At 30.8% G+C, this 12,926-nt stretch overlaps 3 protein-coding genes across 8 annotated transcripts in view; 1 reads left to right on the forward strand and 2 right to left on the reverse strand.

Annotated features, from left to right (window-relative positions):
- Positions 1 to 12,926, forward strand: part of LOC126853918 (phospholipid-transporting ATPase IF-like) — a 179,181-nt gene that overhangs the window by 160,794 nt on the left and 5,461 nt on the right. Inside the window, exons 1-8 of one of the 5 annotated variants that reach the window (XM_050600103.1) lie at positions 552 to 658; positions 1,135 to 1,424; positions 10,541 to 10,654; positions 10,889 to 11,143; positions 11,352 to 11,501; positions 11,639 to 11,934; positions 12,139 to 12,353; positions 12,572 to 12,858. In XM_050600103.1, the coding sequence (XP_050456060.1) occupies positions 1,422 to 1,424; positions 10,541 to 10,654; positions 10,889 to 11,143; positions 11,352 to 11,501; positions 11,639 to 11,934; positions 12,139 to 12,353; positions 12,572 to 12,858 (1,320 nt within the window). In that variant the 5' untranslated portion in view covers positions 552 to 658; positions 1,135 to 1,421. Of the gene's footprint in view, positions 1 to 551; positions 663 to 1,134; positions 1,425 to 5,519; positions 5,575 to 10,540; positions 10,655 to 10,888; positions 11,144 to 11,351; positions 11,502 to 11,638; positions 11,935 to 12,138; positions 12,354 to 12,571; positions 12,859 to 12,926 lie in introns of those variants that run through there. The other 4 variants (XM_050600104.1, XM_050600102.1, XM_050600101.1 and 1 more) reach the window with 4 other exon arrangements.
- LOC126853978 (uncharacterized) overlaps positions 1 to 12,926 on the reverse strand; it is a 120,294-nt gene that overhangs the window by 9,265 nt on the left and 98,103 nt on the right. The window lies entirely within an intron of this gene.
- The window catches only part of LOC126853924 (2-oxoglutarate dehydrogenase complex component E1-like), a 50,022-nt gene continuing 39,354 nt past the window's right edge, over positions 2,259 to 12,926 (reverse strand). Inside the window, exons 1-15 of one of the 2 annotated variants that reach the window (XM_050600116.1) lie at positions 9,762 to 10,158; positions 9,082 to 9,188; positions 8,708 to 8,989; positions 8,015 to 8,225; positions 7,735 to 7,912; positions 7,440 to 7,555; positions 7,226 to 7,365; positions 6,788 to 6,933; positions 6,103 to 6,292; positions 5,794 to 6,015; positions 5,285 to 5,561; positions 4,797 to 4,882; positions 4,232 to 4,552; positions 2,962 to 3,246; positions 2,259 to 2,697 (exon numbers count right to left, since the gene is read on the reverse strand). In XM_050600116.1, the coding sequence (XP_050456073.1) occupies positions 2,497 to 2,697; positions 2,962 to 3,246; positions 4,232 to 4,552; positions 4,797 to 4,882; positions 5,285 to 5,561; positions 5,794 to 6,015; positions 6,103 to 6,292; positions 6,788 to 6,933; positions 7,226 to 7,365; positions 7,440 to 7,555; positions 7,735 to 7,912; positions 8,015 to 8,225; positions 8,708 to 8,989; positions 9,082 to 9,188; positions 9,762 to 10,158 (3,159 nt within the window). In that variant the 3' untranslated portion in view covers positions 2,259 to 2,496. Of the gene's footprint in view, positions 2,698 to 2,961; positions 3,247 to 4,231; positions 4,553 to 4,796; positions 4,883 to 5,284; positions 5,562 to 5,793; positions 6,016 to 6,102; positions 6,293 to 6,787; positions 6,934 to 7,225; positions 7,366 to 7,439; positions 7,556 to 7,734; positions 7,913 to 8,014; positions 8,226 to 8,707; positions 9,189 to 9,761; positions 10,159 to 12,926 lie in introns of those variants that run through there. The other variant, XM_050600114.1, reaches the window with a different exon arrangement.

Raw genomic sequence — 12,926 nt, forward strand, 5'->3', positions numbered from 1 at the left:
CATTTTGATGTAATAATCAAAATGAAACATGCAATTATTATTAATATAATTATTATTATTTTATGCAATAATAAAAGACGTTCCGACGGACATTTAAACTGCTTTTCGCACTTGAAGTTATAATGTGCAATTGAACTGATATAGGATTCATGCCCGATTTATTTTTATACAAATTCCGCAATCAAAAATAAGATATACGTTCTGTTTTGTGAAAAATTGATTAAATAAGACGAAACCAACGAGAGAAAGAAACGATCCTAAAGTAGAAGGCGATCTCAATGTGCCTTGTTTCAACATATTGTAATAAACATTCTGACCTTTTCATTATCATCGAATGCTTGCTATTTCAATAAATCCTTGAGATTTAATTAAAGATGAAGGGGATGAGGAAAATTAATGATAATAAAACTTTTTTTTTTAACTGGCTTATCTGTTCTTTTTGCGATAGGCGGCGATTCGTACTTATAATCGCTAATGACCGATGTGGAAGTAGATGTGCAAAACGCTTGATAAAGATTTTCTTATCCGTTGTCACGACCGAGTATTTCAGTATCGGTCTCTCTTGGCCGATAGGCAGCGAATAATTGGTTTTCGTTCGTGAGGAAACCATCGACTAACAGCAAAGCGCTTTATAAGGAAATAAAAAAAAAACTTTTAAGTAAGTAAAAAACAAACTAATGAGCACTAAGCGTTGACGCAAATATCGAGCGATTCCTCGATTTTAATCAGACACACGATGATCGATTATAGAATGTCGCGAGATATTAATTGATAACGACAACTATATTTATACTACGTTTAAGTTTTATCACACATATTGATTAATTAATTACTGTTTTAAAATAGCTTGTTTTTTTTGAGATTATAATGTCGATTATAAAATATAAAAATATTAAAACTGAGAAATTTGAATTTATACTTGAAGTAATTTTGCGATTTGCTTGTGATATTATTTTATTGTTGTTAATTAAAACAATTTTATCGATCATTAATATTAATTGCTTTTTTTTTAACTGCGAATGAAATTTGTATGCACAATGTGCATTCATCGTTCACTTGCACATGCATGTAATAAAAATGTATCTTTTTTATATATGAATATTCAAATAAGTGAGTACACAAATTTGTTCACAGTGCTTACTGCATGAACAAACTAGACAAAAGTGGAAAACTGCTGCAACAAAATCAAGAAAAAAGTAATTAAAGTGCATCTTAATGAACGGCCACACACACATACATACACACATTGTGTGATATTTAAAAATATATTTAGTAATAGTGAGAATAATATACGGTTAAAAGTGCGTACAAAATAAAGTGAATATTTTTTATCAGATAAGAGTAAAGTTAAAGCAAGTGAAGAAATTATTTTCTGTTGCTGAAATCGTACTCGTCACTTTAAACACCGTCAAAACAACGATATGGTAAGTTATATGTATAAGATACATAAAATTCCAGCTTAAAAAATTATTTAACTTTTTGAACGAACATTTAATTTGGCACTATCTTATCTCTGAAACGTTATCATATTTTTTTCAACAATATTAGATTTCAGGTAAGCCTTTTTATTTGAAAAATTTATTTTTATTATTTAATTATGATTTATTAATAAACTCTGCGAGAGCAAATGGAATATATAGTTATACGGATTTCCGTTTTAAAATGTGATAAATAGATAATAATAATTCCGGTATGATTAAAGTTTATTCTTTGAATGAATAAGAATGCAAATATTGGAGATACCGAACAAGGTTTATGTCACTCAATGTGATAAAGAAGGATTATCAATATATTTATCATAACCGCTCCTTCAGTCTACGAATCGGTATTTTCAGAAATTGCTCAGAACGCGAAAAGATATTTCGCTAAATCTAATTTCTTGATATGATGCAAGAAATGTTACTTTAAAATAAAAACAATAAAAATTATTGTTAGTTGACTACAGAAGAAGCTATTAAAGCCGCGTTTAACGATCATGGCCTTTGTCCAAGGTGTAAATTTTTTTCTGCCAAGGACGGTAACATTAGCGCCTCTCATCTTAATCAACGTTTAGTCCCATCTCAAGCGTTCTTGCAACTCGTGCTTACGGGATCTTTCGAGACAGAAACGTAGAATGTAATGTGGAATTGTTTGAGTAAAGAAATTCCTTCGTGCACAATACAAGAAAATGCCGAATATTTTTGTTTGTCGGTAAGTCAATGATAAAAAAAGAAAATCAAAATTAATAATCAAAATTAATTTTACGTCTCATTTTCATATTTATTATTAAATAAATAGATAATAATAATAATTATAAATTATTGATAAAAAAATAGATAATAATAATCAATTATAAATTATTGATAAAAAAAAGTGGACATTTACATTCTATTTCTGATTTCTTATATTGCACTTGACACAACACATGCAAATATTTCTTATCTAATCTTATATAATTTTACGGTATATGCTATTAATTTTTCGAAAAAGTTATGTTTCTGTCATGTTCTCACGCAATTAATCGAGACTCATCGCCATTGCTATCATATTGTCGTATTCGTTTTTGTGAATGATTTTGCTGCCGGTTGCCGGCGAAGCCGAACTAGGACGACCGCCATATTTCACATTTTCCAATGGAATGCCCAAGGTTAAGGCTATCCTGTCTCTCACGTAATAATAAGCGCCTTGATTCTTATGCTCCTCTTGCAGCCACATGATCTGCGCATGGATATAATTATTTTTAATTATAATTAAATGGGAAAACTGGCAGAGCCAAGACGTCGATATTGTATCTTGGCTCTTATCTGCCGTTTTTGCCACTTAATTATTAGTACCCTGATGCTATTGCTATTATTATTTTTAATTTATTGCAATTTTGGAATTCAACTTCGTAAATCGGAATTTTTCTTACCATTGAATTTACACTAATAGATGTTTAAATCAATTTAAAAATTGCATGTTATTATATCAAAAGCTTCTCACTTTGGTTCGCGGAAATTTCCTCATTTCCTCTGCCAAAAGATGATACGGAAAGGGACAGAGCTGCTCGATTCTAAGTATCGCTATTTTATCCTCCAGTTGTCTCTCCTGCCGCTCGACGATCAAATCATAGTATACCTTTCCGGTACACATCAATACTTTCTTCACGTTTCCGTGCTTCACAAAAGGATCCGGTAAAACGTTCGTGAAAGTTGTACCTGGTCCCATCTCCTCAAAATTTGATATCGCCATTGGATGACGTAGCAAAGATTTGGGGGACATAATAATCTAAACAGCATGGAAGACATAATTTTGCTCAAATTTTAAGTTTGATCGAATTTAAAATATTCCATAATATAATAACAAATAAACATAGAAGTTGGAAATACAATAACTCTTATATGCTTTATTTTAGAGTCAAATTTCGAAAAGTATGACTAAAGTATGACTAAAAGTTTGATCTAATGTTTTTTTACGATGAAATAAATATGATATAAAATAATAGAATTATCAGAAAATGTGATAAGAATTGAAGGACTAACATTATACCTCACATTATACCTCACGAAAAATGATGTAACTGATATAATTGCGTCGTGACTAAACTAATCGGGTTTAAAACCGTCCTTTGCTACCACGCTTAATTTACGGTAAAAATGCAAGGTGCAAATAAAAAGTTTGCCGTATTAAATTTTTATTCAGTATAATCGGTTACGCTCATTCGAATTGGCATAAGCAAACGCGTTCTGGAAAATGTTACGTCGATTTTTCACCGCAATGTGGCACCTCGCGAATCGCGCAAAACAATTTCATGTGCTGGATGTACAGAATTGTTTCAGCATCGATATTACCAAGGCCAATTTCTCCGAAAGTATTGGCATTAGCAAAAAAATGTTCAAGCAAAAGTTATAGAGTCTCAAAGGAAATATTTAGTAGCTGATTTTGTAACGGCTCTTGTTTTCTCCTCAAGAATTTATATTAATTCATCAATTTGTTTCATTACATTTGCAAGACAGATTTCTCAAATGCAACATTAAAAAATAAACAGAGAACTTGAAGTTGTTGAAAACTATTAACACAAAATTGATATAAATGTCAAAAAGAAGCAAGAATCTTACTTTTCTTTTTTATTCAAGCATTTTTTTTCAAAACCTTGCAACTTTTTGCTTAAACATATTTTTTCTAAAAGATAGCGATGCTTATAGTATATTATCATATAAAGTATTCGAGACAAAAACACACGGTATATTATATAGACAAAGATTTAACGAACCAACGGTTTTCGAAACGGCATCAGTATCTGCCGGCGTAGAAGATGAAACAGATTAGCGGGTGTCGTGGGATTGGCGATAATCCAATTTATTTCAAAAAGCTGCCTGGTCATGATCTGCTCGATTGTCTCGCCGCCAGGGGCACCGGGCTCCGTTCCTGGCACGTGAGTACACTCGTCGTCGCACAACTGAAGGAATCTTTCCAATCTGGCAGATGAATGTTCTGGTCCTTGGGCCTCCAAACCATGCGGTAGTAACATCACTAATCCTAGCTGCCTACCCCATTTGGTTTGTCCGGAGCATAACAAGCAGTCTATTATAACCTAAAGATCCTCCAATTTAATTATATGGCCGATTGATATTCTCGATAAAATATTGTAATTAATTTTCGATAATTTTCTTTTCGGCAATCAAACTAATGTGATCGAAAATAAATCTTTAGTTGTGAGGAAAATTTAATTAATTTAAAATCTCCAATTAAAATATATTGTACTTGAGATTATAAATTAATTATATAAAATTTTTTATTAAATTGAAAGATATAATAATAATAATGAGGAACGTTACCTGACAGCAATTGCAAAAATCGCCGAATTGTCCTTCCCAGAGTGTAAGAGCCTTATGATTGTACGCCGCATATCCCAACTCAAAACCTTTTCTCGTCAATTATTCATAAAATATTAAAATTTATCATAAATTATCTGTTATAATTAAAGGCAAATTAATTTTAAATTTTAATATCTTCATATTTCTCCAATAATTCTACAATATTTATTTTATTAATGAATAACACAGCTGAGACATTCTACGCTTATTTGAAAAGCTTATCATTAGTTTTTCTGAACGATAAAATTTAACAGTTTAATATTTCATGTTGAGAAATTACTTATACTCTAAGATCACTGATCTAATATACGAAAAGTCAGACAAACAGATATCGTCAACAACATGATGATTAAGAGAAGGACAAATCGTAAAAATAGATATTGTTATCGCCACGTATGTGACGTAATAATTAATCAATGCTAATCAATTTTTCGTCGAACTTCACTCACCGCACACGCCGAATTCCGATAACGACGAATTCGAGACGGTATATAAAGCTTGCCCGGGAAAAATATTGTGCAAAATGTTCTTGTAAATCTTGTCTCTGTTCTGATCATGAATGATGTGTATACGTTGGGTGAAGGTGCCTCGTTCAACATCTTGTCCGGATAATCTAACGTGATGACCTTCTTTCAATAAAGAAGAAAAAGCCAGACATTCCCCCATCGCCCAATCAATTTGTCGAGCCGCCATGAGTTTCGCTCGCCTGTCCATCGCTCTCAATACCTGTGCGCGTAAAGTGCGTGTTTGAATTAAATCAAATATCAATTAAAGAGAATAAAATTCTAGGCTAAAATTCTGAAAAATTCTCTGTAAATCCAAAAATTCATTTCTTTTTTTTCCAAGAATATCTGCAAAGATTGATGATAGATAATTTCTGGAATAGGTTTAAATAAATATGAATAAGAAGGTATTTTTTTGATCTTCAAAATTCCTCATATTTATATACTTTACTAACTTGAAGATGCGCCTCGATATTACTGGGCGGAGTAGATATAGCTTTACATATCGTTTTAATGATCATTAAATCGATACCAGTTGCAGGTATCATTTGTTTCGGACTCTGATGCGAGTAGAATTCGGTCCAGGGTACATCATGCCAATCACTCATCTGCATCGAACTAATGGTCTGCGCTTTTTTAAATTCTTCCTCGCAATGATTTACATACTTTTCCACTTCCTATCCACAGGAGAAATTTATGTATTTAACGTCAAGATCATAGACAAGAATTAGATAAGCTAATTGTTGCGCAAATTTTTTCCGAACTTCTTTTGCAAAAGCCTCCGTTATCACGCCTTCCTTAAGAAGCTTATCAGTGTATAAAGAAAGAACATTGGGATGAGCCTTTATGCGTTTATACATTAACGGTTGAGTTAGCATCGGTTCGTCCATTTCATTATGTCCTTGTTTTCGATAGCCAACAATATCCAGTACTACATCGTTATGAAAGGTGGCCCTAATATAAAATATAATTTTTTTGCCAATTTTTAGAATAATAGTCAACCCTTTTCTTCAGAATAAAGAATAAATAAATCATTATAAACAATTTTACCGCAGCAACTGTACCAATAAATTACTTGACGAATTTAGATAATTTTCTCTCAGATAATATTTTCTAAAAAACTCGTTATTTACTTTTGGTGGTATTTCAATTTTTAATACAAAACGTGTTACAAGTTAAGTGTCAAATAAATATTTATATAATAATAAATTAATAGTAATACGTTTATGTTCTATAAATAAAAAATTCTTGAAATTGAATCTATAAAGATTACTCTTTTCTTTTTTAAAATTCTATTTGTCAAAATTATTTGGATTTTTATATTTTAAATATCTTCTCCAACTTCGATAACATTTCGATAACTATAAGAAAAGATTAAATACTTCAAGTGATCTTATAATAAAATATTATAAAAATTTTAAATTAAACGTTATCTATATCGCGATTTACCGATAATCGCTGGCCACTTTGCTGCAATAAGTCACTAAATCGGGATCATCAGCGTGTACATGAAAAATAGGAGCGTTAACCACGCGAGCCACGTCCGTACAATGTGTACTAGATCGTGAATATCTTGGATCGGTTGTAAAACCAATCTAAAATCATATTACATTCATAAATATTTTTTCACTTATTTAATAAATGTTTCATTATGATTTTATAATATTAATTAAGGAATATTAATTTAAATCTAAATTTATATTTCCATTAATTATTTTCTTATTTTAATATTCCTTAATTACAAATTATATATCAATATTATTATAATTATATATTTAAAAACCTAAAGTAAATTTGAATAAAATTTAATTAATTAAAGCAAAATTAGAATTTTCTGATTAATATTTATAGAATTATCTCACAAAAATTGTCGTTAATAATCCCTACTTGATTATTAATTACGATATGCATCACACCACCCGTCGTATACTCTGGCAGATTGGTGAGATGCATTGTTTCGTAAACGACACCTTGACCGGAAAAAGCGGCATCACCATGAACTAGAATAGCCAAAGATCTTTTGCCCTCTAAAAAAAGCCAATTTATTTGAGGATAGTTGCAATCGTCTGTTAAAAAATTATGTATTCGCGTTGATATATACCTTTAGAGTCACCTTTCTCGACTTGCTCGGCGCGCACACGGCCGACTATGACCGGATTGATCGATTCTAAATGCGAGGCATTTGCCATTATAGAAACAAGCATTGTTTTCTTAGTTCTATAAATCGACATAAATAAATAATTAATCGACATAAATATAATAAACGTTACTAACTTTACTTAAAAACTTTAAGTATAAATGAAAGGAATAAAGATTTAAAAAATGATGCTTGACATATCCATATTAAAGCTGTAAATAAATTTTACATGATGTGGTATATATATAATTCCTTTCACCTCTCTAACAATTTTTCCGCATGCGTGCCGAGATGATATTTAACGTCACCGGAACCGAATCCTTCCAGTGCAATCGGATTGAACTGAGTAAACAATTGACTCATTGGTTTTAAACATATGTTTGCCAAAGTATTCAGACGACCGCGATGTGCCATTCCAATGACTACAGTTTCCACTCCTAATAAATATATCATTTATAAAAGCTCAAAGATAAGTAAGTAATAAGCTTCATATTCATCTGTCAGTTTAAGTCATCAAGGTTTAACAACTTATTTATCACCATTTAACGCCGATGATTCCATACATTCCGCCATGGCCGGTATAAACGTATCGCAACCTTCTAGCCCGAATCTCTTTTCTGTTCCGTATTTTTTCGCTAGAAAACTCTCGAAACTCACAGCTCTCATGAGATTCATCCAGCTCCACTTCCGGTGCTCCGCGGGCAATTCCCAGGCGCCTGGTCTTTCAAATCTCTCCCGCAACCAATCTAACTGAAACGTATATTAAATATATTTCGTAGCTCTATACAAATTATTCTTTCTTTTTGATCTCAGAACTCAATTATCAGCTATTGTATATATATTTAATAAAAAAATATTTCTACTGATACTTAATTACAAAAATGAGAAATTTCTTAATTAAATCATAGTTAGAATCTTCGCAATTTTGTAATGCAATCTAAATAATTTTTTTTTATTTAAATTTCTTTTTCTTTTCTCAATTTTTATATAATAGATATTCCCGGCTTATATCTTCATATTACAGAGCTAAAATTTAATTGTCAACATTTATTACAGGAATATTATTTATTACAATAATAGAATGAATTGGCAATTTAATCTAATTTCTAATTATCACATAGTATTTATATTCATCGCGATATATCGCTTGTTCAAGTACAAAATGTATATACTTGCATAGGAAAATTTCCCGCAAAAATAAAATTCTGATTTAACGTACAATTCACACATACCACATTAAGATCGTGAATGTACGTGTATTCCAGGCCCAAATGACCACAATAGACTTTGTTGAGTCTCGTTAGTATTTCTCGCAATGTTAATTTTGGCTTATCGCCACCGATAAGGGTCACGGTACCGAGAGGGAATTCCTTATTCATATCCGCTTCCGTCATACCCTTAAGATGTTGTCGCACTACAATTGCCGGTGGCAAATCTGCAGTGCCCTGCAGTTTCGCCGAGTCCGGATTCTGTATGCCCAACGGATCTGTATCGGCAATAAGGTGGCCACGTGCCTTGAGAGAACCAAATAAGTCTCAATATATATACAAAAGAGCGCATATTTTTATACAGCGCAACTTTACGAAATTTATTTTGAGAGATGTACTTGATAAGCGCGGATCGTGGCATTGATATGGAGTGCATCGACTACATATTGATTCCCCTGTTCATCTGATTTCTCTCGGACAAAAGATTTGTTTGGAAACGAGGGATCTATTATATAAGACATACAAAAAAACATATGTGATTAACTAGACACATTAGTTGATGTAAGCGATTCATGAAATAAATTTATTTAACTGTTATATTATATATATATGTATTATATGTATTTTACTTGTATAAAATAATAAAATATAATTATAAAATAATAAATGTATTAAGTATAATTATACAAAGTATATAATTATATACATATATTAAAATCATATATATTTTTATAAATTATATTAAATTAATAAATTAATAAAAATATAAATTAATAAAATATATTTTTATTATATTATTTTATAACATTTTTAACTTTTGTACGCAAACAACACCTAAAAATTTAATTTTATTATTAATAATATATTTTAATAATATATATTTTTTTTAATTTTAGATATGGATGAAAGAAAATCTTTATATATAAAATATAGTATTTATTATTCTGCATTATGTATAAATTAAAATTGAAATCAATATTACACTTGTATGTAATATTAATTATTCATTCTAACTGCAATTGTATGAAAACGATGTCATCATGTGGATCTCAAACAGAATTTATTAAAATAAACTCACTGTTCGATTGTCCTCCTAACTTCGATGTCTTTAATGTAGGGGAATTGATGCGAGTCGGATTGGATTTAGCATGAGAATCTTTTGAGCTTTTGGTGTGGATCAATTTGAAATATAAGTCCCACGACTTACTCACAGATTTATGGTCCTCGAGCCATGCCTTGTACATGTAATCCAAGTACTGGCTGTTGCTCATGTTAAGCATGCTATCCTTCTTATCGCCATTATCGCGTTTGCAGCATATTAGATCTTTGTGAAATTGCTTGATAATGGTTTTAGGAAATTTATTCTTGTATTTAGGATTTTTCCAACTCGAGTACAGATAACACTGTACAAATTTCCGATATAAACATGACGCAACGAATTGTGTAGTTTGATAAGGTTGTAGTTTCGCGTACATTGCCCCCCATTTGTTGTTGCAGCACAAATGAAAGCCAATGTGGTATCACGTGTAAAAAATAGAAAATCATACAATTTGGAAATTTGATTTTCCGAACAAGTCAAACAAACAGATAATTTTTACACATATATTGTATTTCTTTATGTCATTATGACTTTTGATCGTGATTTTTGACTTCTAAGACCTGCATTCACAATTGTAATTAAAATTCGCGATTAACCTTTGTTTTGGGATGAAAAATTGGACTTGAAATCAAGTTCACATCTTTTGCATAGTCTTGCAATCGTTAGAAATTACAATCAAAGCGCGATTTATAAATTTCTTAAATTTATTTCTTTTATTTATTTAAGGTAATATTTCTTTTTTTTTTGTTTACATATAGGGTGTTACATATGCAACATCTTCAGTGCTTAGCGACCACAGAATCGTGAATATTAATCCTACAAATGATCCATTACAAACACATTTTACCAACAATCGCGTCAAATCGCATAAGGTATATCTCGCGTGTGCTTTCTTTCTGTATTTTATTTTAAAATAATATTGAAAAATATATATATTATATAAATATATATATATATATATTTCAATTCTATATAAAAAGTATTATAGTATTTTAACGTCGTGCTCTGCTGACGTTTTAAAAATTTAATTATTATTTCTAAAATTTTTGCATACATCTAAAAATATTTTAGCGATATATTAATCATATTATCTCCGTAATCTATAGTACACAATATGGAACTTCATTCCAAAGAATTTCTTCGAGCAGTTCCGGCGAATAGCGAATTTTTATTTCCTGCTAACGACAATAATCACGCTTACGATAGACTCGCCTATTTCGCCCTTAACCAGCGCCCTGCCTTTATCATTCGTCATTCTGGTAACCGCATGTAAACAGGGATATGAAGATTATTTGCGCTACAAGACAGATCAACGAGATAATCAGAGATCAGTTAATGTCATTCGCAACAAATGTACACAGGTTTGTTGCCGCTAAATATAATATCATAATTTAAACGCTTTATTAATTTTGACATAATAAAAAAAATTATTTAATTTAAATTATTCCCTAAAATTTATAATTTTTTAACTAAAATTATAAAATGTAAAAAATATTTCTTACGACTGAAATTAACTCATGTTAAGCATGCTCTTATGCTTTATACGTAAATAACATATGATATTTACAGGATATATATTGCGAGCAAATAGTGGTAGGTGATCTCGTAAAAGTATCTCGGGACGAGGACGTGCCATGTGATATCATACTTCTTTATAGCGAGACTCCCGGATGTTGTTATGTCACGACATCTAATCTCGACGGAGAAACAAATTTAAAAGTACTTTACATATTTAAAGATTAGATGCGACATGTATTTTTCTCTGACAAAACTTAAAATACAATCAAAAATTTTTTTTAATATTTAAATTATAATTGTTATAGGATTATTAATTTTAAGATTATTAATTTTTTTAGACGTTGAATGTTCCGAAAGTGGTCTCGAAGTTGCCGCTTTCGCATATAGTGGCTATGGAAGCGACGATTACGTGTCAGCATCCTCTGGCAAATCTTTATACCTTCCATGGTAAGCTTGAGATTAACAGTGGCAACGAAACAATAAACGGGCATTTGACGATAGATAATCTCTTGCTGCGTGGATCGAGACTAAAAGACACCGAATATGTGATTGGTTGTGCAGTTTATACCGGTCAGGATACAAAACTGTCACTTAATTCAAAGATAGTCAGTAATAAATTTTCAACCGCCGAGAAGTAATTATTTAAGCTTTACTTATGCACAAAAATAAACAACTGATATTACTACTTGCTTCCGCTAAATCTGCTTGCATTTTTGCTATCACAATCGCTGTATTTTCAAGAAAAGCTTAAATTATTTATTTAAGAAATTATTTTATTTAAAATAGAGATTGCTGTTTAAATTTATACTCTCTTATCCAAATATTATATTATTCGCAGATCAATCAATAAATATCTTATTGTATATGTCGTAATACTGTTGATTGAAGTATTAGTATCTACTATAATGAAGATATACGTTGAATCTTATGAAAAGTGGGACAGTTATCTGGGTCCATCGCCTGAAATCAATTTTTCTACGTTGATTGAGAATATTATGAGCTTTCTTATCTTATTCAATTACATCGTACCGATATCCTTATATGTCACTGTCGGTGAGACATTTCTATTTGACATTTCCATTTAAGTCTCTTTTCTTATCATAAAATTTTCTACTTTAAAAATTATTTAAATCGTTTCCTCTATCTGTATCTCTCTCTGTCTCTTTTCTTCTGAAATTTTCAATATACAAAAAAAAAAACATTTATAAAATGCATTAAAATTAAAAATCTACAAAAATATTATCGATGAAGATTTGCGTGTATTTTTTCAGAGTTACAAAAGTTTCTCGGCTCCTTGTTTTTCGCTTGGGACTTGGATATGTACGATGCGGCCAACGATCAGCCAGCACTCGCCAACACGTCAGATTTGAACGAAGAGCTTGGTCAGGTTGAATATTTGTTTACTGACAAGACCGGCACGCTTACTGAAAATTTGATGGTGTTCAGACGTTGCTCGATCGACGGCAACATATACATGGAAAAAGATTGCGATGGGAATCTTTATCTATTGCCATCAAGCGGGAACGAAGATGAAGCTGTCAAACTAACGTCATGGGAGGTAAATCCAAACACAAAAAAAGAAAATATGATATTCGTTATTATTATTTATAAAAATATAATTTCAAT

The sequence above is a fragment of the Cataglyphis hispanica genome, chromosome 13, assembly GCF_021464435.1.
Source record: "Cataglyphis hispanica isolate Lineage 1 chromosome 13, ULB_Chis1_1.0, whole genome shotgun sequence".
In the NCBI taxonomy this organism is placed as follows: domain Eukaryota; kingdom Metazoa; phylum Arthropoda; class Insecta; order Hymenoptera; family Formicidae; genus Cataglyphis; species Cataglyphis hispanica.